Raw genomic sequence first — 26961 nt, 5'->3', positions numbered from 1 at the left:
AACGTCATTACAAGAGGGGCATTCGCCAAGCTTAAGATCGATCCTATCCATGTGGAGACCACCATTGTAGACATCCTGGGAGTAACAGGACACACAATCCAGACGAAAGGGCAGGTAATGTTGGAATATGAGTTGGCAGATGAAGATCAAGTCTGGAAGGGAGATCTGGAGTTCTCCATTATGGATGGTCAGTTGGCTTATAATGTCATCTTGGGACGACCTTTCATCTCAGAGGCGGCTGCTCTCATATCCATTCGCCATTTAACCATGTACATCCCTAATGCCAAGGGAGGAGTAATGGTCAAAGGGAATCAAAAGTTGCTCAGGAGACATATTCGGCATCCTTGACGATTCGCCCACAGTCTAAGGATGATGAAGAGGAGGAACTTGTCACAATGGCCCTGGGAGATACAGAGATGTTTCTTATGACAAATGGAAAGCAGGTACGAATCGCTAGAGGGCTAAAAGATGAGATTAAGGCAGATATTACGAAGGTTCTCCTCGAATCAGAAGATGTCTTCGCATGGAAGGATGAGATCCTCCTAGGGATTAGTCCATATGTGATTACTCATAAACTTAATATCGCCGAGGACGCGGTCCCGATAGCACAAAAATGGAGGAATCATGGTCCTGAGAGATAGAAGGTGATTGAGGAAGAGATTTCTAAACTCAAGAAAGCGGACGCCATCGAGGAAGTAATTTATACGCAATGGCTGGCGAATGTTGTACTAGTCAAAAAGGCGGGCGGATCATACCGCATGTGTATTGATTTCAAGGATCTCAATAAAGATTGTCCCAAAGACAACTACCCTTTACCATGTATTGATATCTTAGTAGACGGAACCGCGGGACACGCCATGTATTCCTTCACTAATGTGAAGTCGAGCTATCACCAGATCCCGATGGAGCCATCTGACAGGATCAAAACTTCATTCGTGACACACCAAACGACCTATTGCTTTAAGGTCATGCCTTTTGGACTCAAAAATGCGGGTGCAACTTACCAGCGGATGATGAATAAAATATTCGAAGGGAGAAAAGGAGACAACTTTTCTGTCTATATAGATGATATGATCATCAAGAGTACCACCGTGGAGAAGCATGCAGATGACATAAGGGAAGTCCTTGGGGTCCTTCGACAGCACAATATTAAATTGGATCCGGAGAAATGTACCTTTGGGGCGACTTATGGAAAATTCCTGGGATTCATGATCAGCCAGAAAGGGGTGAGTCCAAATCCAGACAAAATTCAAGCTGTTCTGGATATGAAGACACCACAAAACGTTAGAGAGGTACAACGTCTTAACAGGCGTATCATAGCCTTGGGCAGGTTCATTTCATGCTCAGCTCGTAGATGCCTACCCTTCTATGAAGTGATCAAAAAACAGAAAGCATTTGAGTGGAATGAAGATTGTAAGCAAGCTTTTGAGGGAATCAAGCGCTTCCTCACGGAACCTCCCCTGATGAGCAGACCATTGAAAGGTGAGAATCTTTACATGTACGTCTCTGTTACAGATAAAGTACTTTGTACTATCATGATAAGGGAAGAAGGCGTCCAGCAGTATCCGATCTATTATGTGAGCAAAGTTCTAAAAGACGCTGAAACACGATATTCGAAATTGGATAAGATGGCACTGGCCGTTGTCACCACTTCGATTCGCCTTAGGCCTTATTTCCAGGCTCATACAGTCATTGCCCGCACTAGTATACCCATGAGGAAAGTACTGCAAAAGCCAGAGACTTCAGGGAGATTGATGGAATGGGCAATCCGCCTGGGTAAGTTTGATGTCCGTTATGAAGGTAGATCAGCCCTGAAAAGCCAAGTCTTGGTAGACTTTGTGAATGAATTCACTGAAGAGGGCGTGAATCTCCCCAAATCTAAGGTTGAAGAATGGACGATGTACACTGATGGGGCTTCTTCCGTTGAGGGTGCAGGGATAGGCATTGTGATCAAAGGGCCGCATTACATAAAACTACATTATGCAGCAAAGTTAGACTTTCCCGCAACAAACAATGCAGCGGAGTATGAGGCCTTAATATTGGGGCTATGCCTGTTGAAGGAGATTACACCCGAGCGGATCGTGATCTATAGCAATTCTAAGCTCATGGTCAATCAGGTAATCAAGAACTTTGAAGTGAAAGATGACATCCTGGCCAAATATGTAGAAGAGGCCAAAACGCTGATGAGCTACCTTGAGAACAAGGAAACCAAGTGGGAGCTAGTCCATGTGCCTCGGGGATCAAACACAGAAGCTGACCATCTTGCTAAACTGGCTTCTAGCAAGGAGCAATGGGCGGACCTACAATGCCCGTTCGAAGTCAAGACGACGCCGACATTTGTCTCAAAAACTGTATCTCTTTTAACATCCGTTGAAAGCGATTGGAGATCACCTATCCGCCAGTATCTTGCAGATGGAACTTTGCCTCAAGACAAAGAAGAAGCTCGGCAAACGGTAAGAAAATCTGCTTATTTCTCCTTAATAAATGATTGCCTATACAGAAAATCTTTTGGACATCCCTGGTTGAAGTGTGTCACGACGGAAGAGGGACAACATGTCCTCAAGGAACTACACGAGGGTACTTGCGGAGCTCATGAAGCATTCGCCTCCATCTTGAAAAAGTCTAGACTGGCAGGATTTTATTGGCCCACGGCGGAACTTGATGCTCAAAGGCTGGTAGAATCCTGTCACAATTTCCAGGTTCATGCAAATGAATCTCACACGGCTAAGAATCTTCAGAAGCCCATCATCGAAGGGCGACCCTTTGCAGTTTGGGGAATCGACATTGTCGGTCCCTTTCCTCCTACCAAAAGACAGAGAAGGTATGTGGTAGTAGCTGTGGATCACTTTACGAAATGGGTAGAGGTCAAGGCTGTCTCATCAATAAATGCAGAATGGATGGTTGAGTTTGTCGGAGACAACATAGTTGGAAGATTCGGAGTTCCCCACACAATTATTACTGACAACGGGACGCAGTTCAATTGTGGAGAGTTCAGAACCTTCTGCGAAAGTCAAGGCATTCTAAACAAGTTCGCCTCCGTTTACTACCCCCAATCCAACGGGATGACCGAGGTAACAAATCGAACGATTGTCAAGGGCATAAAAAAGAGACTGGGAGAGCATAATAAAAAGTGGGCGGATCACCTCATGAATGTCCTATGGGCATACAGAACCACTCCTCGAACTGCGACTGGCGAATCACCATTCGCCCTTACCTATGGTGTTGAAGCTGTGATCCCCATCGAGATCCAGATTCCTAGTGACAGAGTCTTGTTTTACTGTGAGGACAGGAACGACCAAAGGTTAAAATAAAGTCTTGACCAATTGGAAGCAAGACGAGAGAAGGCGTATGTGCGAATGGCCGCCTATAAACAGAGGATTGCAGCCTATCACAACAAACACGTCAAACTCGTGGACTTAAACCCAGGAGATCTTGTACTCCGAAAGGCAGAAAAAATTCAGTCTTTGGACGGCAAAGGAAAGTTGGGGGTCACCTGGACGGGGCCATATAAAATTGTCACCAAAATCGGACCTGCCACTTTCAAGATCCAAGATATGGAGGGAAATACATTGCCACGGACGTGGAATATTAAGAACCTCCGCAAATATTTCGCCAGAAAGTAAAATGTAATCAAGGTCTTGAGTACTCTTTTTCCTTTAGTAAGTTTTTATCCCATGTGGTTTTTCTTATTAAAGGTTTTAACGAGGCTCACGCATAAGACGAATTCGTTGTAATAAGGCGAATTGCCATTTAATGAAGAAATATTTTTCATCTTGCAAATCCTTTCTTTGAGTAATTTCCTTGCAGTAATATAAATATTCTGGATTCAAAAAAGGGGGAGGCAACAAACGCATTCCCACAGTACAATAATGCTATCGTAGGCATAAACTACTTTCTCCTCAAAGATAGGAGAACAATCTCAGCGGTGGATCAATTTACCTCAAAGATAGGAAACAATTGATCCCCATCAGAGATAGAGTTAAAACATTTCTCAGACGTGAGATCTTTACACTCTCACACACTCTTTCCAAAGAAGAGTTCAAAGTCCTAATGGCGGATCGATTCACCTCAAAGATAGGAAGCCAATCGATCGCCTAAGGCAGCTTAACTTCCTCTAAAGGAATAAAAGCTCCAAGCCTTCACAAAGGCTCACACTCCGGGGTATGGCTGACCACCTACCTCGAACCAACAGAACAAATCCTAAAACCTATAAATTTACTTGCTGAAAGATATAAAGCGTAAAGTAAAGATAAATGGTTGCAAAAAGGATTAAAAATAAATTGTACTCAGTTACATTTACAAAACTAAACATTTATAGGAGTGTTCTCCTTAGCATCTTTCTCACCAGATGCGCCCTCTAGAGGGACCTCCTTCTCTACAGTAATGGTTCCTTCCTGAGGAACCGTACAATCAACTATCAACTCATTATTCTTATCACCCGCCCCCTGGGATGCTTCGCCGAGGTCCTCTGATTCGAGATCGACAAAGGGTTTGCTCTCTTCGGCGGATCCACTCATCACCTTGCGAGTATGATCGCAGATGAAGTCCTTAACGTTCGGGATCTTACGATACTTAAGGCAATCCTCAACCTCGGGGACCACATACTCAGGGTCCACAAAATCAATCTCGGGATGAGCAAGCTTAACATACGCCATGATCCATTCGCCATAATAGTAAGCTTGTTCCCCTGCCAGGATCTCCGCATTTGATAAGGCAGCCTTGTGATCCTCAGCATCCACATCCATCTTCTCCTTCAGGCTGCAGATCTCAGCATCCTTACTCTCATTAAGAGCAACAGCGGAAGCAGCGTTCGCGTTGGCAACGACGACCTCTTTCTCTAGCCTTTTTATGGTCGCCTTATCCACCACCCCTTGGAGTAGATCCGCCTCCATAGCACGCATGTGCGTGTAGGCCTATCAAAACAAAAGAGGGTGTAAAAAACGAAAATCTCCTCAAAGAAAGATCACTCTTTCATCCAAAAATATAAAAAAGAAAAACTCACCAGCAGGAGATCCCTTTTACCCATTTTGGCATGGGCTGACCCGGAGAACTTGTCCTGACTCACTTGTACTTCTCCAAGCTGACCGAGAGCCTCATCAAGATCGTTGATAACGGACTCGTTCCTCACGGACCCCTTATCGCCATACTTGGCAATCCAGTATCCTCCTAAGTTAGGCTTCACCACCTGTGCAAGAATTAAAAGGCCAAAATTAAGATTCATGGCAGGGAAAGGAAAGACAGTGAGGCGAACATACCTGCTCTTTCTCCGTTATGGGCTTCTCAGCTCTCATGGCATCCGCCAGTAATTTTCCTCCACCGGAAGCTACGAATCTCTTCTTCTTCTGCAGGGGAAGATCCGCGACGTCTTCAGCAGGATGTTTTCCAGCACTCTTTTGGGGATCCGCCACCTGCGTATCCTTTTGGGCCTCCAGCTCCTTTTGTTTTTTACGCATCTCTACAAGGGCACGACTTGCCTCAGACAAACCCCTGACAAGGGAGCAAAAAATAGTAATCAAAAGGAAAGAACAAAAGTACCTTCATCAAGTTGATAAAACTTCGCATAAGTAAATCCACTCTCTTCACGGCGGATCGAGGCAGGCTGGCGGGTCTCGCGTAGGTTTGACTACGGATCTCATGTGGCAGAGTCTAGGTGATCCGCCACTCGGATGACTTACTTGATACGCCATTGCTTCCTTGACGCTCCCAATACGTGGTCGTTTTGGTAAATATCCTTTTTGATCCCTTGAATAATATCCCGATGTTATCAATAACAAATATTTTTTTATTAAATGCAACAAAACATTGGTCTTCCAGTAATTATGTTGTAGATAAAAATGATAGTTTTGTCAATAACAAATAACTACAAAGAGTTGTTTATGAAAAACTACAAATCGGAGTTTTCGTGAAAAGCTCCAAAAACCTGCAGTTTTTAGAGAAAATGCTAAACGCTGCAGTTATATAAACCTAACTAAACGTTATAGCTGAAACACTAAACGTTTTTCGAAAAGCTGAAACAAACACCGTAATATTCAAACTTTAAAATTATAAAAAAATATTCAAACTTTAAAATTGAGTAATTATCGCTAGGGTGTTCATCGGTCGGTTCGGTCTAAAAACCGAACCGAACCAAAATAACTAAAAACCGAATATCCTTAAAAACAAAAATCGAACGTAACCGAATAATAATAAATAACTGAACCGATCGAATTATTTCGGTTGGTTCGGTTCGGTTATTCAGTTTCCTTACATTAAATTTTTTTTATTAACAATTACTTTTATGTAAGGTTAATATTACACTGTTAATAATGTTGTTGGGCATTTACTTATATATATAATAATTTTTTTTTTTTTTGATTGAAAGAAAAAAACAATAGATAGAAAAAAATAGAAATTTTATATAGAAATGAAATCAATCTTAATTCCAAATATGAATTAGTGTACCATTGTACTAAATTGGTAGACAAATATTAAATAGACCAATAACATGATCAGTTACATGCAATCCAAAAAATATCATGCTTAACAAAGATTCTAATAATATAATTCTAAATCGAATATAACTTAGAACAATAAACGACATACACCAATTATATAATAAATCTAATTTATAATTATATTTAATTTATTTCGGTCTGTTCGGTTAATTCGGTAATTTTGACTTAAAAACCGAACCGACCTAAATTACTGAAATATTATAAAAAAATAAAACCGAAACCAAATCTAATAGATCGAAAACCGAACCAAAAAACCGAAATTCATCAGTTCTGTCGGTCATTTCGATCCGGTTCGGTTTTGGAACACTCCTAATTATCGCTTAAAAAAAGATGTTATTCCATAGGCACGTGCTCCCCGAGACCCTCTGAACACGCGCTGCCGGATCCAAGAAACATAAACTTATTTGACGGCGTAGGGTTTTCAGTTATTTTGGCGCTGCAGCTCGGGTTTGAACTTCAAATGGCTATTCTGGCGGCAAATCTCGTCTCCAAATTGTCGTTTCGTCTTCAGTCTCAGGTTTTCTATTTTCCCGGGTAAGATCTCTTACTCAGTTTTTATTTCAACAACATCTCTTACTTAAATTCGGATTCCCATTTCCTTCTACCTGTTTTTCTTTGCTTATAAAATAAATAAATGTAAAAGAAAATCCATATTCAGCTTTTGCCGAATAACCGTAAAGTTGATTATGTTTAAGTTTAAATCCTCAAATTGCAGGTTCAATCGGCTATTATTTAATATACTAGGTCGCGGATGATTAGACTTAATACATTCTAATTTGATCACTGTTGTGGTGAATTGAACCTTTTGATCTCGAGACTTTAAAGCTTCAATGTATGTTCTATCATTGCATAATGATTATTCGCAATTCTTTTTTTTTTTTTTCGAGATTTCCGTTTGTTTTAAGAAATGATTTCATTAATTTGTAGGACAAAGAGGAGTGCAGGAATTTTGAACTTGAAAAGAAGGGATCATAACAGCTCTTCATTCCCGATAAGATATATTCCTAAGAGAACGTCTTCAAAGGTTGATGAGCATCAGAACACTTCTTCTACGGAAAGTTCTGGGGATAGAGTATTGGCTAAAAGTTTGAATGGTGTTAGAAGGAAATTTGTTTTGGAAAAGGAGGCTAGAATTAAAAAAAAAATGTGTGGGTGTAGTGTTTCATTTGACGATCAACAAGGTAATTTTATCCCTCCAAAAGCTCCCTTGAAATGTTCAGATGAGTTCTATCTTTTCCTAAAAAATTGGTTGTGTAATTCATGTTTCCACATGTGCATTATAGCTTTTTTAGGATTCAGACATTCAGTAGTAGTAATGATATGGAAACTTCTTGTGTTTATGAATATGTGTTCTTGAATGGAATTTTTGCCGTTAGATACATCTTTTGTACTCTAGTAAGGGCTAGATGCAATCACAAAGTAGAGGCAATAGTGTTATATGCACTCACCTATGACCAGCAACATTAGCATCAATGAGCACAAACTTTAATAATCATTGTTCCATGGTATATTGTTTGGTGCCTTTTTATTGTCGATCAATGTCAGGATTGTGCTCTGATGAGTAAGGAAAATGCAGATTTAGAAGGAAATTTAGGAGAGAGAGAAGAGAGTAATAGTAGGAAAATGTTATATTCTCATTGATAATAGGTTAACCCGAATCTCATCCTCTAAACAGAGTGATGAATGAGCTGGTTACAAGGTCCAAGAATGAAAGAATTCAGGAACTGAGCTGCCAAGTGATCTTGAGCCTCCCAAGTAGCATCTATTGCAGACATTCCTTTCCATAGGATCAGTAATTGGGGAACAACCTTCCCATGAACAATAGCATTGCGTGTATTGATGACTTTCAATGGACGAACGATGAGTAATCCATCATCAATTGGGGGTAAGGTAGTGAGAGGTGCCTGTTGAGAGTCTGGTTTTTTCTTTAGGAGTGAGACATGGAACATTGGGTGTACCCTGCATGTAGGAGGTAAGTGGAGTTTATATGCCACCTTTCCCACCCTGGCCAGGATTTTGAAAGGACCATAGTACTTGGTTGAGAGCTTCTGAGAGCTCCTGAATGCAATTGTTGATTGCCTACAGGGTTGCAGTTTAAGAAAACCCAGTCCCCTACTTTAAATTCCCTGTCGGACCTATGCTTGTCTGCAAACTGCTTCATGCAGTTTTGAGCATGAGTGAGGCATTCCTTGAGAGCCAAACTCATTGCCGGTCGTTGCTGGAGCACATCTTCTACTGCAGCAACTGTGGATCCAGTGGAAGGAAGAACTGATAACTGGGGCTTGCTTCCATAGAGGGCCTGAAAAGGAGTCATTTTGAAGGAACTGTGATAGGTACAGTTGTACCAGTATTTTGCTAGGCTTAACCATTGAGCCCATTTCTTAGGAATTAAGAAGCACATGCTCCTTAAATAGCCTTGAAGACATTGATTTAGCCGTTCTATCTCTCCATCTGTCTGAGGGTGGAATAACAATTCAGTCCCTATCAACTTCATTAATTCCCTCCAAAACAGTCTAGTGAATATCCTGTCCGTGTCAGAAACTATAGTGCGAGGCATTCCATAAAGCTTGAAGATGTGATTGAAGCAGGCCTGGATAAGGGGCATGATCAGCTTTGCATCGATGGCAGGTATCACAAGCTGTTACCCAGGCTGTGACAGTTTCAAACATTTTAGGCCAATAGAAATGTTGTTGAAGTCTTGTGAGGGTCCCTTAAATGCTTGAATGATCCACTAAGGGTGAGCTATGACAGAGTTGCACCAGTTGGTCCCTGAGATAGGTTTGACTGCCAATATAGATCCTGTGTTTATAGTACAAACTACCATTAGTATAAAAATAGTTACCATTGCGGTCTTTGGGGATGGCATATTGTTGCACTAGTTTAGTGGCTTCAATGTCCTTTTGATAAGAAGCTTGCACCTCTCCTAACCAAGTAGGTACCACCATGGATATGGCTAGGATCCAGGAGTCTTGAGATTCATGTTGTCTGGATAGTGCATCTGCAACTCTTTTCTCCATGCCCTTTTTGTACTTAATGGTATATTCCAGGCCTAGGAGCTTAGATATTCCTGTCTTGTATGGCTGTGTGTAATCTTTGCTCTAGTAGGTGTTTGATACTTTGGTGATCTGTTTTGATTATGAAAGAGGTGTTTTCGAGATAAGGTCTCCAAGTGGTAATTGCTTGAATGATAGCTAGCATTTCCCTTTCATAGGATGAAAGTTTTTGATTTCGAGGGCTTAAGGACTTGGATAAATAGCAAATAGGTCTCTCTGATGTTGCATAAGAACTGCTCCTATGCCTGTCCCACTTGCATCACACTTGAGGATGAATGGTTGATTAAAATCGGGCAAGGCTAGCACTGGAGCCAGTGTCATAAGCTGTTTTAGGTGGTCGAATGCTTGAGTAGCCGTGTAAGTCCATTTAAATTGATCCTTCTTGAGTAAATCTGTAAGTGGCCTGCTCACTTCTCCATATTCTTTAACAAATCTTCTTTAATACCCTGTTAACCCTAAGAATCCCCTCAAACTCTTCAGGTTTGTTGGCAAGGGACAATTCACCATAGCAGCTATCTTTTCCGGATCTGTTGCTACCCCATCCTTTGATATAATGTTCCCCAGATAAGCAATTTGGCTCATCCCAAATTCACACTTAGAAGCTTTAGCATAGAGTTGGTGTTGAGTCAATAATTTGAAAACAAGTGTCAGGTGTTCTAAGTGAGTGGGTCTTAAATGCTGTCTTGTAGATATCTTCCTCCTTTATTCTGATTTGATGGTAGCCAACCCTCATATCAATCTTAGAGCAGACTGTGGCCCTTTGTAACTCACCTATCAGCTCCTAAATAAAAGGAATAGGAAATTTTTCCTTCACATTTGACTTGTTTAATTCCTTGAAATCTACTGAGAGTCCTGAGTCAACTTTTGTTACAAAAGTTCTTTGACAGATATAGGCGTCACTTATCATTGAATGTGAGTAATTGAATTGGAGGGGATTATGACTGTCACTAGCATAGTTATCAAAAGTGCGTCTCAGGCTCAAAAGCCTTAGGTTCCAGGTGTTGCCTAAGAAGCCAAAAGGCGCCGTCTGTTCAAGAGGCGTGCACCTGAGTGCGCCTAGCGCCTTGCCAAAGGTGTGCCTAGACCCAAATTTAGAAGCTACACAGTGTTTTATAGGAATCCAAGTTGAATTTAGGATGTTTTAATATCAGCCCTTTCCTATCTATGTAATCTACGGCTGAAATTAAATTAGAATAAAAAGAAATAAATAAAAAAGGAAAGAAGATTTGGATGGTAAAAATATAGCAGAGAACAACACAAAGAAACGCTACTCCATTTTGAAGAGTTTAGAAATATTGCAAATGGAAACTTTAATCTTGACGAAAAGTAGTTGTTAGACTATTAGTTAAATTAAATTAGGATTCGGTTGAAGTTTTGAATTTTTATTATGAATTATGATTATGGAAGAGTTAGAAGTTAATTTGGAATTTATTTCATGAATTTTATGATTGAGATTATCGATAATTGGATACGGTTTAGTATTTAACTATTTGTTGCATTTTTAGAAATGTTAATTATTGTTATAATGATTTTATGTATTACTGTGTCGCTCATGTGTGCGCCCGAGCCTTGTGACTAGGCTATAGGACCCCTCCCCCACTTAGGCTATGTTTGGATTGTGGGTTTTTAAGGGTTAATAAGGTAAGGTAAGATAAGTGTATAAGTGTATAGGTATATAGGTATTTGTTTTGAGGTGTAAAAAAATAGATATGGTTATTGATGATAAGCTATGTTGCATGGTCAAAGAAACATACACCTACATAAACATATTCTGGGAAATGTTATTTTTAAAACACAACCTTCATAAAATAGCCTTCAAACGAAAACGGACACACACAGACACGAAATGTGGAAATGCTACTAAAGAGGAGTTTCTGTACAACATAAATGGTAAGTGGAGGTTAAAATGGATAGGTTTCTCAACACTCCAATTGGGGATTTTCATGGTTTTATATTTTTATCTCACCCTTTAATACTATTTCCCTACTATTTCCCTACTTTCTATGGTTAATAATAGGGATAAAGTGCAAAAATACCCCTAATGTTTACAGACAGGAGCAATTTTACCCTTAGGCTTTGATTGGATGGGGGTTTAGAGGGGTTAATAAGGGAAGGGTTGGTAAGGGTTGATAGAAACCCTTGTAATGGAGGGTTGAGAAGGGTTTTTTTTAAGAAATTTCATCCAATTTTCAACCCACCAATTCGGTGGGTTTTGAAGGGTTGGAAATTACCCTTCCTTCTCCTTCTTTACCTTTCCCTACCCTTCTCTACCATTCCTTTATTTACCCTTCCCTACCTTTCATCCAATCAAGCCCTTAACGTCTAAAATTGTGCAATTTTATCCCTAACATCTAAAATTGTGCAATTTTACCCCTAACATTGGCAGTCAAGAGCAATTTTACCCCTAATGTTGGTAAGTTCGGTCAATTTTAACATTGTTATAAAACACAGATATTTTGTTCCTTATTTTGCACTAATTGCACGTAAGTTAATTCTAAAAAAAAGAGTGTATATTTTTAATGATTTAATATAGAATTGAAGATTAATATTTTTAAATTCGGTGAAATATTTGAATTTTTTTTGTCAAACTCGTACAAAATACTGTATATTTTTTTTTAATTTTTTTTAAAATGTGATCTAAGTGATAAAATGATGCACACGTGAAGTGTAGATGACAAAATTCATGATCGTGAAGACAATTTGATGAATAATTTATCAAATTGATCCAACTTGTCAACGTTATTGGTAAAGTTGTTATTGAATGCCAACGTTAAGGGTAAAATTATACCATTTTAGACGTTAGGGGTAAAATTGCTCCTAGGTGTAAACGTTAGGGGTATTTTTACATCTTATCCCTTAATAATAATATAATTATTTTATGACAAGGATATAATTGTAATTTTATATATAACTTTATCTTTGTTTACCCTCAAACCAAACACAATAATATTATTAAACCATTACTCAACTTACCTTGTTGCCAAACACAAGAAGATATTTCATAGTCCATTGCCATACTTCACTTGATTTACTCTACCTTACCATACTTTAATAACACCTCATCCAAACAAAGCCTTAATAACTATGGTCACTAGATCACTGTTTGATTTATCAATGGGCAAGCCTGCTAAAATAGCACATTTTCTGTTTTCCTTGGCGCATCTATATGTCCCAAGTGATGGTGTTGTTAAGCTAACTGAAAAGTGTGCTAAAATTGATCAATATAGCCTTGGCTTTGGTTTGCTGTCTGCAGATCATTTTGTCACGTTAATTACTTAACTAATGTGAATGCTACTTCTCAATCTCATCTATTTTCTTAATATATTGCTATAATCCCTTGTTATGGCTTTTAAAAGTTATGTTTACAGTTCTTTTTGCAAGTTATGAGATTTTTTCATTCCTAGTATATGAATAAATTCATATTTGGTTTCATGAATCTATATCCTTGATGAAATTTGAATTTGGTTGCCTTGATTATGACTATGTTTTTGTGTTTCCTTTTTCTCCATTGTGTGCATTGTTCTTTATTTATCTTCATCACTCAACAGTTATGAAGTGTGTTAAAAAGAACATCATTTCCAGGGTGTGAAGTAAAAGACAACCGTGATACAAAATTGATAAAATGTGAACCTGTAGAAGAACCTAACAAGGTTGCTGAAGATGCGGGAATTCAACACGAGAGGCCTGTTTTCAATAAGAAAGGGCAAGAAGATAAAACAATGCTGGATGCTCAAAGGATGGCTCTTGAATTTCTTGCTAAAAGGTTAGGACTACAATCATTTCATTTCTACCATGTGAATAATTTCTTTAGCGTCTAATATTCTGGTATGTTTCTTTAGATACCCAGGCTGTCTTTTTTTGAAGCTTATATATTTTAGATGGGTCTACATATTTAAGAGACCTATATATTCCTCTTTGCTGTAAACCTCTCTTTATTTATTTTTATATTATTTATTCCCTTTTCATGGATTATATTGTTTTGAAAAAAAATACTCGGGCTGATTGTTGGTAAGCTTATTGTAATGTATTTCTTTTTTCATGGGTTATGTTCAAACCTATGTAATCCTCCTTGTTGTAGTGTATTTCTTTTTGCATGGGTTATGTTCATTTAACACATATGAAGCTCTTCAATCATATACTTTCCAGGAGAAATAATTATCTTCCTCATTGTTCTTGAAGGAAAAATATCTTCAACTGGCATCTTTGGTCTCACTCTTTTTCTTGCGTTTTTTCTTTGGTGCTTGTTTTGTTCTGTATAGAGCATTTACAGCAGTTGAACTGACGAAGAAACTGCATGCAAAGAGAGTTCCTCCTAATATTGCGGGGGCATTGATAACTGATTTTCAGAACAGGTAAAAGACTAATTATTGGACAATTGAGTTTTTTTTTGGTCCAGATTACCTATGTGGTTCCTCATTTTCTGTGCGGCATTGCATGTTAACCATATGATGAATTTTGCTTTCATGGAGGGTTCCTCTAGGAGGTGGCTTAATGGTTACGTTGTAGTTTGTACAATAGTTTGACCCTTTTCATTTATTGTAGAGGGTTGATCAATGATAGCTTGTACGCTGAAACATATTCTGAATCTAGATGGTCTTCCTCGAGCTGGGGACCAAAACGTATAAAGCAAGTAAGATATCCTGTTGTCTTATGAACTTCTATTCTGTCAAATATATTTACTGTATGAGCTTTGAAAACACGTTGAATTTTGCTTCTTTCTTCCTTACGGTGTAAAACTTTTCCATCCATTGCATTCGATAATTACTTCTTTCAGAGAAGTGCTTTCTCCCAACTTTAGTCATTGGTGCTTGGGAATACACATGGTAAATGACTGTGTATTACGAGCAGCAGGTTTTACTAGATTAGCGCAGTGGTTTATTAAGTTTCATGCATGGGTTGGCATATCATGCTTGATCGGTAGGAGTTAGAACATTATTTTGGATGAACTGAACTCTGCATCTGATTAATCATTGATTTAAAAAAACAAAATGGACTATTAGGTCTCTGAACTTTTTGTGCTTTGTTGATTGCATTCCCTATATTACTTCTTTGATTTAGCCCCTATACTTTTATTTTTATTCTGTTCCAAATTATAGTCCAGTTTCCTTTTTGTAGATTATGGTTAATTTTTAGTTTCTCTGAATGCGCCCCTATTTAATAGACATTGTTTTTAACAAAATTTGCAAGAGATTTTTAAAACTATAAATTAATCAATAAACTGTCAAATTTAAATAGGGGTAGATTAGAAAGTTATGCTATAATTTGTACACAAACTATCTTAACTACATTTTGTTAAAATAGGTAAATTTGAAATGAACTATCTTTTCGGGACAGGAGAAGTATTAATCATATGAGTGTAAAAGGATCCGAGTAATAAAAACTGTAAATACAGGAGCTCCGTTTGAGGGATCTAATGATGTGTTTTGCCTTTCAAAACCCTATATATGTCCATTATATAGTTGTTAAAGGGGCAAGGCCCGCTAAGACGCCAAGGGGTCTTGGAGCCAGGCTCAAGGCGATGTACTTGTCTTAGAAACACGAGTTGCATAAAATGAAAAAAAACTCTTTTTACTACTTAAGAATAAATAAAAAAGACATACTTATTACCACATAAACAAAACAAAACTACATAAAAACATAATACTAAATCATAAATATCAAAAACATGAAAATTAAGTTCATACTTCATAGAGACACTAACATATACTTAGCGTTTTAACCTAAAATACCTAACTATAACTAATACTACTAAACCAATAACCATTCATTGTCAATCAAAAAGCACACACAAAAAAAAAAAACTAATAATCATCATCATCAAGATCATCTTCCAAATTAATATCTTTTTCATCTCCAATTTTCTCCTCTTTATTTTCATCTTATTTAAATTAAGGGTTAAGATTAATCTTATTTAAGTTAGATTAGTGGTTGAAATTAATCAAACAGTTATTTTAGAGAAAACTGTAAAATTAAAAAAACCCTAAGTAAAAACCGCTAGGTGCACGACGCTACAGACAGGCTCTCAGGTGCGAGCAAGGCGCGACGAGAGCCTCGTTTTTTGCGTTCAAGGCTCAAAACCTGAGGCGCGCTTTACAACTATGATTATATATAGAGCAATGAGCTTGGTGATTTTTGAAGAGTAACTTGCAAAAACATGTGTAACCTTTTTAACCTATTAACTTGCTAAGTCAAACTCGACAGTTGACAGCATGGTCCATCATACATGAACAAGAATTTTATCTTGTTTATGCTCTAATAAATAAATTTAGTTCTTTTTACTTCTATAGAAAGGGACTACATAACTCTGATGTTATTTTTTTTGAGCCCACCATATACATATTTTAATTTCTATTCAGGATACTGAAGAAAAAAGAAAAGAAATAAGTCAGTCAATTACGTTTTTTAAAAATTATTTAAATGTAAAGAATAGATAAATTGATTTGTTCGGTGGGCCAAGGAAAGAAAAAATATAAATATATACAGGTAGAAATCGACGTGTGAAATGATCTTAAAAAAATGTCTTGTTGTCACGTGACCCTTTTTCATGAAGTAAAAGGTTAAGGTTAAATTTGTACAAAAAAAAAAAAAAAAAAAAAAGGTTAAGGTTAAATTGATGTGTTAGCCCATTCCCTTTTCTTTTTGTCATAAAAAATGACTAATATATCCTTGATAGTTTTTTTTATAGAAACACTTATATTTTTAATAGATGAACAAGCAAGTACAATAAGAAAAATACAAGGAATGAAACCTTTAATATATTCCTGATAGTTGTAACAACTAAAAAGTGAGTGTGCGTGTGCATATCCTTTTCTATATAATTCATCACTTTGTCATAACTCTGTCAATTTTGAGTTGTCGAGTCAACCATGACATGGCACTGTTATTTCATATCATAAAATCATGTCATAATAATTATGATATCAACTTGATTAGGGCCAATCCATTAACCTTGTATGGTAGTATGATAATTAATTAATATTTATACACACGAACGCACATAAATCAACAAAATTAAAAAAACGCTAGATGTTAATTGGACGGATAAACTTCTAGGAGATTAATCGGATTTGTAGGCGTGCCTCAAGCGAGGCTCAAGGTCATACGCCTATTAAGTTCTAGGGATGACTGCTTAAAAAACTCTCGTCTTGTGTGCCTTGCTTGGACTTCACAGACTCTTCAACCGCGCCTCTTTTGTTTTCTGATTAATGATTAGGTTTTTAATTTTTTTTATTGCTCTGATTAAAATAAACGGTTGATTAATCTCAACCATTTATCTTATATAGTAAATTTAAATTTAAACTGTTGATCTAAGTAAAAAAGAATAAGAAGAGACGTAAAAATAGAAGGGAGGGAAGAAGATAAGAGATGTAAAGGAGAGGGGCTCCTTCTGCCGTACAACATAATAAACGAGCCGAGATTTACTGCAATTCTAATGTCTTAGTCTTTGTTGTCAACACTTGGTATTTTTGACGTTTAATATTATGTTTTTATATGATTTTATTTTATTATTTATGTGGTTATAAATGTGTTTTTTTTAGTTATCATAAGTCATAACTTGTGCCTTTACTTTTTTTTTTTTTTTGGTAAGAAGGGAAGAAAAAAAAACAAACAAACAAAAACCTAACCCGGGATCAGTCTAGGAAGACTGACCCCAATCCTATCCTCAAGAAGAGAAGGTAACAGAAAAGAAGGAGGAACGGAAAGGGTAGAAACACCTAACATCCCCCATGCCCAGCAGCTGCCAAGCGATCCGCCACGCGGTTTTGCTCCCTATAAATATGGGAGAAGGTAAGAGAATCGAAGGCAGGACGAAGCCTCAAGATGGCTTTAATGAGATTCTGACTCTTAAGACAAACAGCCTGTCTATCCGAAATCCTGTTGATAGCCTCCAAATTGTCAAACTCCACCGAAAGTCTTTAACACCCATGCGAATGGCGAGTTTAATGCCAGACAAGATCCCCCAGAGCTCCGCAGTAAAGGAGGAGCCCGTACCTAAGTTATGGGTAAACCCAGCCAGCCAGGCGCCACCAGCATCCCGAAGAACTCCACCAGCAGCAATTCTGCCATTACTAAGGCAGGAGCCATCCGTATTCAACTTGACAACCCCTTCCCTGGGCTTCCTCCAACCAACTAACTGGACCTCTTTAACCGGGGAGGGGTGAACCAGGGGCTCTCCTTCAAAACTCTTTGTAATAACAGAGAGTTTTTTCGAGAAGTAAAACCGGAGGTCAGGAATAAAGACAGTCTTCTCAGCAAATAACTCTTCATTCCTCCATTTCCACATTTGGTGACAAATAATAGCGAAGAGAATAGCCCCGTGCTCCATACTGGCCAACAAATTCCTATTAACGCCTTCAGAGAACCAGTCAATATCAGAGAACCCCATAAAGGAAGGAAGGATGTGGTGAGGAAGGACCCCTTCCCAAACCTTTCTACTATTCGGACAATCCCTCAAAGCATGGCACAAGGTTTCCACATGGCCGCTGCATCTGCTACAGGCACCAGATACAGCCAAGTGCCTTCTGTGTCTATCTGCATTCGTGAGGAGCCTGTCTTTGACTCCCAGCCATAGGAAACTCCTAATGCGGTAGGGGACTTTGAGGGCCCAAATGGACTTCCAAATTTCCAAGGGAGGATCAGCCCTATTAGGGATAAAAGCTTCATAGGCCGATTTGCAAGAATAAGAACCATTATTAGTCAAGGCCCAGCAGTGTCATGTCCTTATCCTCCTCCTGATTACTAATCTTCACACCTCTAATATTAAGGAGGGTCTCCAGGCTAAGAAAGGAGTCGAACTTAGACCAGATCCAGTCTCCCTCCGAGTCCACCACATCAGCAATTCTCCAGGAGAGGAGATCATTCGGCGGAGGGGCGATGCACACCTCAATCAACGGTTTGTCACCAATCCAGGTGTCATACCAGAAACTAATGGATCTCCCATTATCCACCTCCAAGCCAATCCCCGTACAGAACTCAGCAAAAACAACACTAAGCCCTTTCCAGAGGAAGGAACAGCTGACAACCCTCTCCTTCGGGCCACCAAAGATTCTATCTTTCCTATACTTGCCGCACAGAAGACGAACCCAAAGGGAGGAGGGGGATTGCCACATTCTCCAAAGAAGCTTCATTAACAGGACTTTATTATTGTCCTTAGCTTGCCTTATACCAAGACCCCCCTGCTCTTAGGCTGGCAGGCTTCCTTCCAAGGGACTAGGTGAATCTTCCTCCCATCCCCAGACTCTCCCCACAGAAAACGCCGATTAATTTTATCAAGGTCGTTGAGGACCGGCTCAGGGAGCTTACAGGCTTGCATGATGTGATTTGGAGCAGCGCAGTTGATAGACTGGATTAAAGTAAGGCGACCTGCAAGGGAAAGAGAATTAGCTTTCCAGCTAGCACACAAACCGTTAGATTTGTCCAAAATGTCTTTAAAAGAGGCTTTGGACACCCTGTCACTATGAAGAGGGACCCCAAGGTATTTCCCAAACGATTGAGTCAGGGGAATGCCAGACATCTCACTCAGTCTTCTACACAAGCTATTATCCATATTCTTGGAACAAAGTATACGGGATTTATGGATGTTAATCTTCTGGCCAGAAGCCTCACAAAAGCAGTCGAGGATATCCATCACAGCCTTAATTTGTTCCTCATTACCCTCCACAAAAAGCATGACATCATCAACAAAGAGTAAATGGGTAACAGGGGGGCAATGTCTGTTGATGGAAACAGGGTGGAGAGTCCCTTTGCTCACCACCTCTTGGATCAGGTGAGACAATCTTTCCATGGCAATAACAAAAAGGAAGGGGCTCATAGGATCCCCTTGACGAATACCCCTGGATGGAGAGAACTCATCCGGCATATCCCCATTGATCATAACCTGGAAAACAGGAGAGGAGATACACTTTCCAATCAAATTCCTCCAGTTCTCCGGGATACCAGCTTTGGCTAAACTATCCAGAAGAAAGCTCCAGTTCAACCTATCATAGGCTTTCTCCAGATCCAGCTTGAGAGCCACGATCCCTTTCTTGCCTTTCTTAATCTTCATAGAATGGACAACCTCCTGGGCAATAACAACGTTATCCATCAATTGTCTTCCAGGAACAAAGCTCCCTTGATTTTGGCTGATAATATCCGGAAGGATCTTCCGGATTCTATTAGCCACAATCTTAGTAATAGCTTTATACAAGACATTACAAAGACTGATGGGTCTCATCTGGAGAAAGGAAGAAGGCTTGGCAACCTTAGGAATCAAGACAAGGAGGGTTTTATTAACCAAACTGATATCGTTCGAACCACCAAAGACACCTAGCACAAAGCTGTATATACCATCTTTAACAGTGTCTCAGTGTTTATGATAGAAACTAGCGGGGATACCATCAATACCAGGAGCCTTAGTGGAACCGATGCTGGAGAAAGCCAGATCAATCTCTTTAAGCTCAATGGGATGGAAAGCATTATTAATAGCATCCTCCCCCAAACGAGGAAAGGAAATGCCAGAGTGGGCACTCTCTAGGTCCACAGCTTCCTCTCTGAACAGGTCCTTGTAGAAATCAAGGGCAAGGCGCCGAATGTCCTCCTCAAAAATCCACTCACCACTGGCGTCTTTAATAGCCTCGATCCTATTTCGCTGTCTCCTAATGATCGTTGAGAGGTGGAAAAACCTGGTATTCCGGTCCCCGTCTTGAATCCAAGCCTTCCTAGATTTCTGGAACCACAGAAGCTCTTCCTGTCTAAGCACAGCTTCCAACTCGTTCTGAAGAGCTCTTAGGTGACCATTCAGGCTATGATCAAAACGAACCTCCAAGCAACGCTGAACACCTTCCATTCTCCTCAAGAGTTTGTTCTTCCTCCTGATAATATGACCAAAAGTATTTTTATTCCAAACAGCCACATTCCTCCTGAATTCCTCAGTAGCGAGGAGAACATCAGAGTGGGGATGCCAATTGCTTTTAACGAAATCCTTAAACTCGGGGTGAGACTCCCAAGCCACCAGATACCTAAAAGGTCTATTACCTTTCAGCCGATTTCCTTTGACCAAATTAATGAGGATAGGGCAATGGTCTGAGTGACGGAAAGGGAGATTAAGTACCTTGACCTCAGGAAACCTATAAATCGCTGCAACATTAGCGTACATCTTATCCAACCTAACAAACACACTATTCCTTTTCCAGGTAAAGTTGTGGCCAGCAGCACCCAGGTCCGAAAGCCCGCACATATCCATACTTTGCTTATGATTAAGACACCGGTTCACATAATGATTACCCCCTCCTCTCTGATCACTCAAGAGGGCAATGCCATCTTTAAATATAAAGTTGCTACAGTAAACCTTCTCCAACCATCTACTCTATTTATAACACTAAACAAACATATTCTTTTGGGTAATTATTTATTAGTCCCTATATTTTGACAAAACACACTGTTTAGTCCCTGTATTTTCAAAAACACACGGTAAGGTCCCTAACCTTTTTCTTGATGAATTGTTTAGTCCCTAACGTTTTTCTCGGTGAACTGTTTATTCCCTACCATTAGACTCTCATGAAGATCCTGTTAGTCAATTTCGATTGAAGTCAAAATCTATCTAAAATAAAAATGTAATGCCTTAACTACCCTTTATCTTCATTGTTTCTCATCTCTGCGTTCTTCTTTTCATTTATTTTCCTTTCCTTTAAACTCTACTGCATCCGAAATCAACTTTGAGTGTTTTTCTTGGTTTTCTTCTTAATCCTTCAGATTCGTAAGCATTAGGAAATCACAAACAATAACGATTTACAAAACCACCTAAGTAGGACCAATGACCCTAATCATAATGCATGAACCAATTGGAAATTTCACATGATTTTAGTAACCGTGTAACGAAATGGAAGAGAAAGGCAACGAAGTTTACAATAATAACAAAATTAGTAGAAACATCTTTTGTCATCACTGAAGCAGTTGGCAGTAAACATGTAAGAGGATTTCCACCTTCAATTAGAACAGGAAGAGTAAGCGAGAGAGATTTGAGTCGATTTCTACCTTCAATTCAAACAGGAAGAGTGAGCATGAGTGATTCAATAATGAGTTAGGGATTCAATCCTTTCTCCATTTTTTTATGAGCACGAGTTGTGAGAGAAAAACATAGGTGTGAATTTCTTTTGATTGATAAATAGTAAGGGTAATTTAGTTATTTCCGAATTCATAAACGGTAAAAAATCTAGCAAACAGACGAAAGACTAAACAGTTCATCAAAAAAAGGTTAGGGACCTTACCATGTGTTTTTAAAAATACAGGGACTAAATAGTGTGTTTTGTCAAAATATAGGGACTAATAAATTAATTACCCTATTCTTTTTAACAAACAATATTTTATTACTATTATATTAATTTTTCATTTTACATTCTTTTTATTATTAATCAAAATATATCTATAAATTAATTTTTATGTTATTTCAATAATTTAAATAATAATTATTATAATTAATAGTTAATAATTTGAATTTCATATAATTTTTTAAATAATAAGTAAAAGAATTAAATAAAATTTATTCAAATATATATAAAAATTAAATAACATTAAACTTAAAACAAATAAATGTTAAACTAAAAAAATAAAATAAATAATATTTTTAAATTAAAAAACAAACAAAAAAATAAAATTTTAATATTTGTCTTGCCGCAAAAATGCAGCATGGCAAGATGGTACTGCATATATGTAGTACCATCAACCATGCGGCATTTTTGCCACATGGTTTTGCAGCTCCATTAGAGCTGCAAACAGTGAGGGTTCTCCAAAAAAGGAGAATATTTGGAGATGACGTAAGACACTAGCGCATTAGAGCATCTCCAATAGAAGGTGTTTAAAAGAGTACCAGATAATGTGTCATTAGGTTTGACAATTTTCAAAGAGTGCATACTATTAGAGTGATGGTGGGTGCCAAGCAAGGTTGCCAAACTTTTTTAATATAAAAAAATGATTTACTTGATTACTATTGGTGCACATTTTTTATGAGTCTCATTTCACTATTGGTTGACAATATTTATAATTAAAACAAATTATATATAAAGTAATGATTTGTGGGGCCATTGTAGCAATTTTTAAAGTTTCTTACTATTGTAGCATTTTTTAACAAAAATTGCCAAAAGTGATGTGGATGATTAAATTAATAAAATATTATATTTTAGTACGATGTGTTAAGTTTTGGCACTCTTTAAAGCAACCTCTATTAGAGATGCTCTTAGGGCACCAACATTTTTAACAACTATGGATTTTTACTTTTTGTATTTTCTTATTTTTTTTTAAAACCTGTATTTTCTTATTTATTAATAAACAAAATTAAATAATTATTATATAAATGCATATTTCATGTATTATACTATTTAAAAAAATAATATAAAATAATTTAATATAAAAAATATGTATATTTGTAACATATATCCTTAAAAATATATCCATAATAACATTTTAACAACGATATCATTGAAAAATAATATTATAAGTAATATAATTTACTAAAAACTATGATACAATGTCCTTAATGCACTTTTTGACATTGCTTCCTCAGACCCTAAAAACAGTTTTTCTAGTAAAAACCGTTTGTTAATTGCAAATTACTTTTTTTTTTAGAAAACTGCTTTTAGGAAAACTACAATTTGTAGCACTTGGAAAGAAACTTTCGCAGCTTATCAGATAAGATGAATTGTTGGTAAGGCTGTAATCGAGCCTAGCTTTTGGCTGCTCTTGCTCGGCTTGTCAGAAAATTGTCAAGCTCAAGCTCATCATTATGTTCGTGAGTTCGAGCTTGTTCACGAGCTTTACTTGCGAACAACTCGTTAATTCTATTCATGAACTTCGCTCGTGAACTATTGATTAATTATGTTCATTTGATTTTTTTAAAAAATAAAACTACATGGTTTTAAAACCTACAAAACTACGTTCTTTTACATTTCCCTCTTTGTAGAAATACTATTATTGAGAAAATAATTGAATCAAGCTTCCTCATGAGCATGTTCATGAACATTATAATAGAGCATGTTCATGAACCTTTAACTGAGCCTGCTTTTGAGCCAAGTTTTGCCATGTTCAAGTTCAGCTTCTTTATAAACAGCGGCAAACACGTTCAAGCTTTTGTTGAGCCGAACGTCGAGCCGCTCATCAGCGGCTTGACTCATTTACAGCCTTGACCATTGGTCACAACAATGCCGAACTGGATCTCAAAGTCTTATGGAAACAAATAGAGAATGCCATTAAACAAAAATATCCAAATTTTTTTTCCCGATCACCGCCTAGGTGGCAAAAAAATGCAAAAAGCAGCTGGCATATCTGATCACCGATTTATTGGAAAATTGGATCGGATTGTCAATTTCGGACACGGTTTTCTTGGACAGTTCAGATGAAATAGTAATTGCGAATAATTGGCTGTGGTTTGGCGTCATATGTTTGCTAGGAGAGAGGTTTCAAGTTGCTTGTTACTGTTACATGAGAGTGAATATGGTAATGTAGATTAGCAGTAGTTAATTGGAGTGCGAAAGGAAAGCAAGAAAATATTGATGAATTTTGATAATTTGAAGTTGAAATATTAACCAGCCTTAATGGTTTGAGCAGTCACTGTTCAAGAAGGGAGTAAGTGAAGTGGATGCAGAGAAGGCAGTAAAATCAGTATTTGAGGATGTCGAATGTGGAGGTGAAGAATCAAAACATGGGATGTCAAAGGTTTCTATGGACCATCTATTGGTTCAAAGTAGTAAACAATGGCGTCGAAGTGAGAATGTTCCAAAAGAGACGCGCAAATCAAGAATTATAAGGTGGCTACAGTATCGGGGTTTCAACTGGGGTGTTATCAGCTTCATATTGAGTAAGTTAGAATCTCAGAATTCTTCTTCTTAGATGATGATGATACCTGACGTGAGGATGAGGAAGGCATATATTTTGAATTTCGTCAATGATCCATTTTGTCGCAAGATACAGAAACGTGGATGAGTTAACTTTGCTGTGGCCAAAAAATGGTCCACTTCACCATTCACTGTTTCAAGTTTGATGTGTCGTCATTGCCTAATGTGGAAACAAAGCAGCAAGTGGTACGACTAGATATGGGTCATGTTTATACTCTTAATGGAAGCATTCATGCATCAGGTTAGTGCATAATATTTCCACCAGATATTGCTCCTGCTGTAGATGTCAACTCTTTCATTTAGGTAATTTATTTCTTCAATTATTGCATATATTTTGGCGACCTGGCTTGGCTTCTATGCATACTACTATGATTAGTGCTGAAACAGAAGAAAATTTCAGATAATGTTTGTTGGAATGAATGGGATGATTTGATAACTCAATTTGTTGTGAAAAGCGTACAAATTATTGATCTGATACTGAGTTTAAATACAATAGGAACATTTACAGAATAACTGTTGAATAACCATTTCCTACAAATTAGTGATTTAATAACCACTTCAGCAACCGACTAAATCAAACTTACAGAAGAAGCTATGCTAAACATAATACAAAAATAATGTAGCAGTTACTAAACCATAAATTCAACACTCATTGCTTTGGTTGCTGCAAACTCCCAGCTTTTCTCTAAGGAACTCAAACTTGCTCTTTGGCAATGTCAGGGTGAATATGACTGCTTAATATCATCTCTGATTCGAGGGAACAATACAAGCCTATAGAAACGTTCTGCCTTCTTTGCACTCAAATTGGAAGCAAAAATTCTAGTTGCTTGATGCATTGCATTTGGTGACCAATTCTCAGGTTTTGTAAGGTATAAGACATCCTCCCACAGTTGCATTGCAGGGATATGCTTAAATACTTTGGGCATTTTTCCAACTGTGTACTCGCTCAAGAACTTCCCAAGCCCTTTATACAATTCTATGATCGATTCATCCAATTTATGCAAAGGAGGCGCTTCTAAAGAAACATTGGTGTCATTCTGTTTGATTTTTGTAATAATGAGGTCTGCAAGTGTGCGTTGTGGACCTGCGTCTTTTGACAAAAATGACTTAAGTAATTTCTTCTCATGCTCATTAATCTCATCATAATCACCAAATTGAGTTTGAGTTTTAGAGAAACCATTAAAATCATCAAGGTCCCCTTCTTCATCTTCTTTTCGATCCTTGACATTTTCTTCTTCAACTAAAGCAAAGGTAGTAGTACCAGTAGGTTTTGTCTCCTCAGCCTCCTCTTGAATTTCCTTCTGCTGAATCAACGCCTCTTTTAAAATTTTTGAACTCAAACCTTATGAGATCATCTTTTCACAAACTTCTGAATTAATTTGTGTTTCAGTAGACACTATTTGCTCATCCTTCAATGGATTCAATGCAAAGATCTTGCCTTTCATCTTCACTTTGAACACATCTTTGTCCACTGAATCCTTTATGATGCAGTTTGTTTCAAATAAAACTTTGAAACCCTTCTCAAGAAGTTGGCCAACACTCAACAAATTCTAACTTATGTTAAGCACAAATAATACATCTTTGATTATTTTTGTACCTGAAGTGCTCTTAATAGCCACTGTACCTTTTCCCTTCACTGGAATGCACTCTCCATTTCCAATTTTGACTCTGGAAACTGCTGATGTATCTAGCTCCTTGAACAAAGCACGATCATAAGTCATATGGTTCTTACATCCGCTATCTACAAGCCAATTATCATTTGAATTTCCAGCAGCAAAACATGAAGCCACAAAAGGATCCTCTTTTTCTTGATCAGTAACTTGAGCAACATTTTTCTCATGGGTTTCTGAATTTTGTTAAGTGTTGCTTTTGCAAATCTTTTGATGATGTCCCATCTTTTGGCACTTCTCACATTGTTGATCTGGTCTTCTTCAACATTTAAAAGGTGGATGACCTTTCTTCCCACAACGATGATAAGGAGGAAAGTCAGATTTAGTTCTTCAATTGGTGTTAAAAGAATTTGAAACTTCCTTCTTATTCTTCTTGTACTTCTGCCCTTTTTCTCCCCGGCTGGATTGACCCTTTGCAAATAATGCACTTTCAACAAAATTCTCAGACCTCAAAAGTCTCCTCTGCTCTTGTGCCTGCAAAGCATTCACTAACTCTGCCAAACTAATTTTTGACAGATCATTAGTTAAGAGCCTTCATTCCCTTGATCTTTTCATCTCCTTCAAATTCATTCTTTAAGAAATTCCAGACTTCAAAAGCTGATTTCATTGTCATGATTCTGATAAAGATACCAGATGAGACTGCATCAAATAACGTACCTCTGACCATCAAAGAAACCTTAATCCAGTTTCATCTGTAATTTATGAAAATGCTAAAACTGATCTAGAGTTTACCATAAGGGCAACATGGTATCATTTTGTATAACAAGAGTAAAATTCATCTTTTCGATAACCTTGTGCGATTTTAATTGTTTATTTATTTTTTCTAACCCAAACATGGCGTTAAACACGCAAGTTAAAAAATATCGTCTAGGCTTGTGGA

At 37.8% G+C, this 26961-nt stretch overlaps 1 protein-coding gene across 2 annotated transcripts; it reads left to right on the top strand.

Annotated features, from left to right (window-relative positions):
• The first annotated feature begins 6867 nt into the window (after positions 1–6867).
• LOC136218568 (uncharacterized) lies at positions 6868–24739 on the top strand. 2 transcript variants are annotated; one of them, XM_066005532.1, is made up of 6 exons: positions 6868–7028; positions 7422–7675; positions 13130–13310; positions 13807–13899; positions 14090–14177; positions 24125–24739. In XM_066005532.1, the coding sequence occupies exons 1-6, from the start codon at positions 6955–6957 to the stop codon at positions 24404–24406; spliced, it is 972 nt and encodes a 323-aa protein (XP_065861604.1). In that variant the 5' UTR covers positions 6868–6954; the 3' UTR covers positions 24407–24739. The 2 variants fall into 2 exon arrangements, with proteins under 2 accessions (XP_065861604.1, XP_065861605.1); XM_066005533.1 differs by lacking the exon at positions 6868–7028 and adding an exon at positions 7209–7326.
• The last annotated feature ends 2222 nt before the right edge of the window (positions 24740–26961 follow it).

The sequence above is a fragment of the Euphorbia lathyris genome, chromosome 2 (genome assembly GCF_963576675.1).
Source record: "Euphorbia lathyris chromosome 2, ddEupLath1.1, whole genome shotgun sequence".
In the NCBI taxonomy this organism is placed as follows: domain Eukaryota; kingdom Viridiplantae; phylum Streptophyta; class Magnoliopsida; order Malpighiales; family Euphorbiaceae; genus Euphorbia; species Euphorbia lathyris.
Note: the sequence above shows the minus strand (reverse complement) of the source record. Positions and strands in the feature narration are given on the sequence as shown.

Excerpts from the sequence above, each read along its gene's own strand:
- LOC136218568 (XM_066005532.1), top strand. The coding sequence starts at position 6,955 with ATGGCTATTCTGGCGGCAAATCTCGTCTCCAAATTGTCGTTTCGTCTT. Across the intron at positions 7,029-7,421 it reads CAGGTTTTCTATTTTCCCGG|GACAAAGAGGAGTGCAGGAA; the intron begins GTAAGATCTCTT and ends ATTAATTTGTAG. Across the intron at positions 7,676-13,129 it reads TTCATTTGACGATCAACAAG|GGTGTGAAGTAAAAGACAAC; the intron begins GTAATTTTATCC and ends CATCATTTCCAG.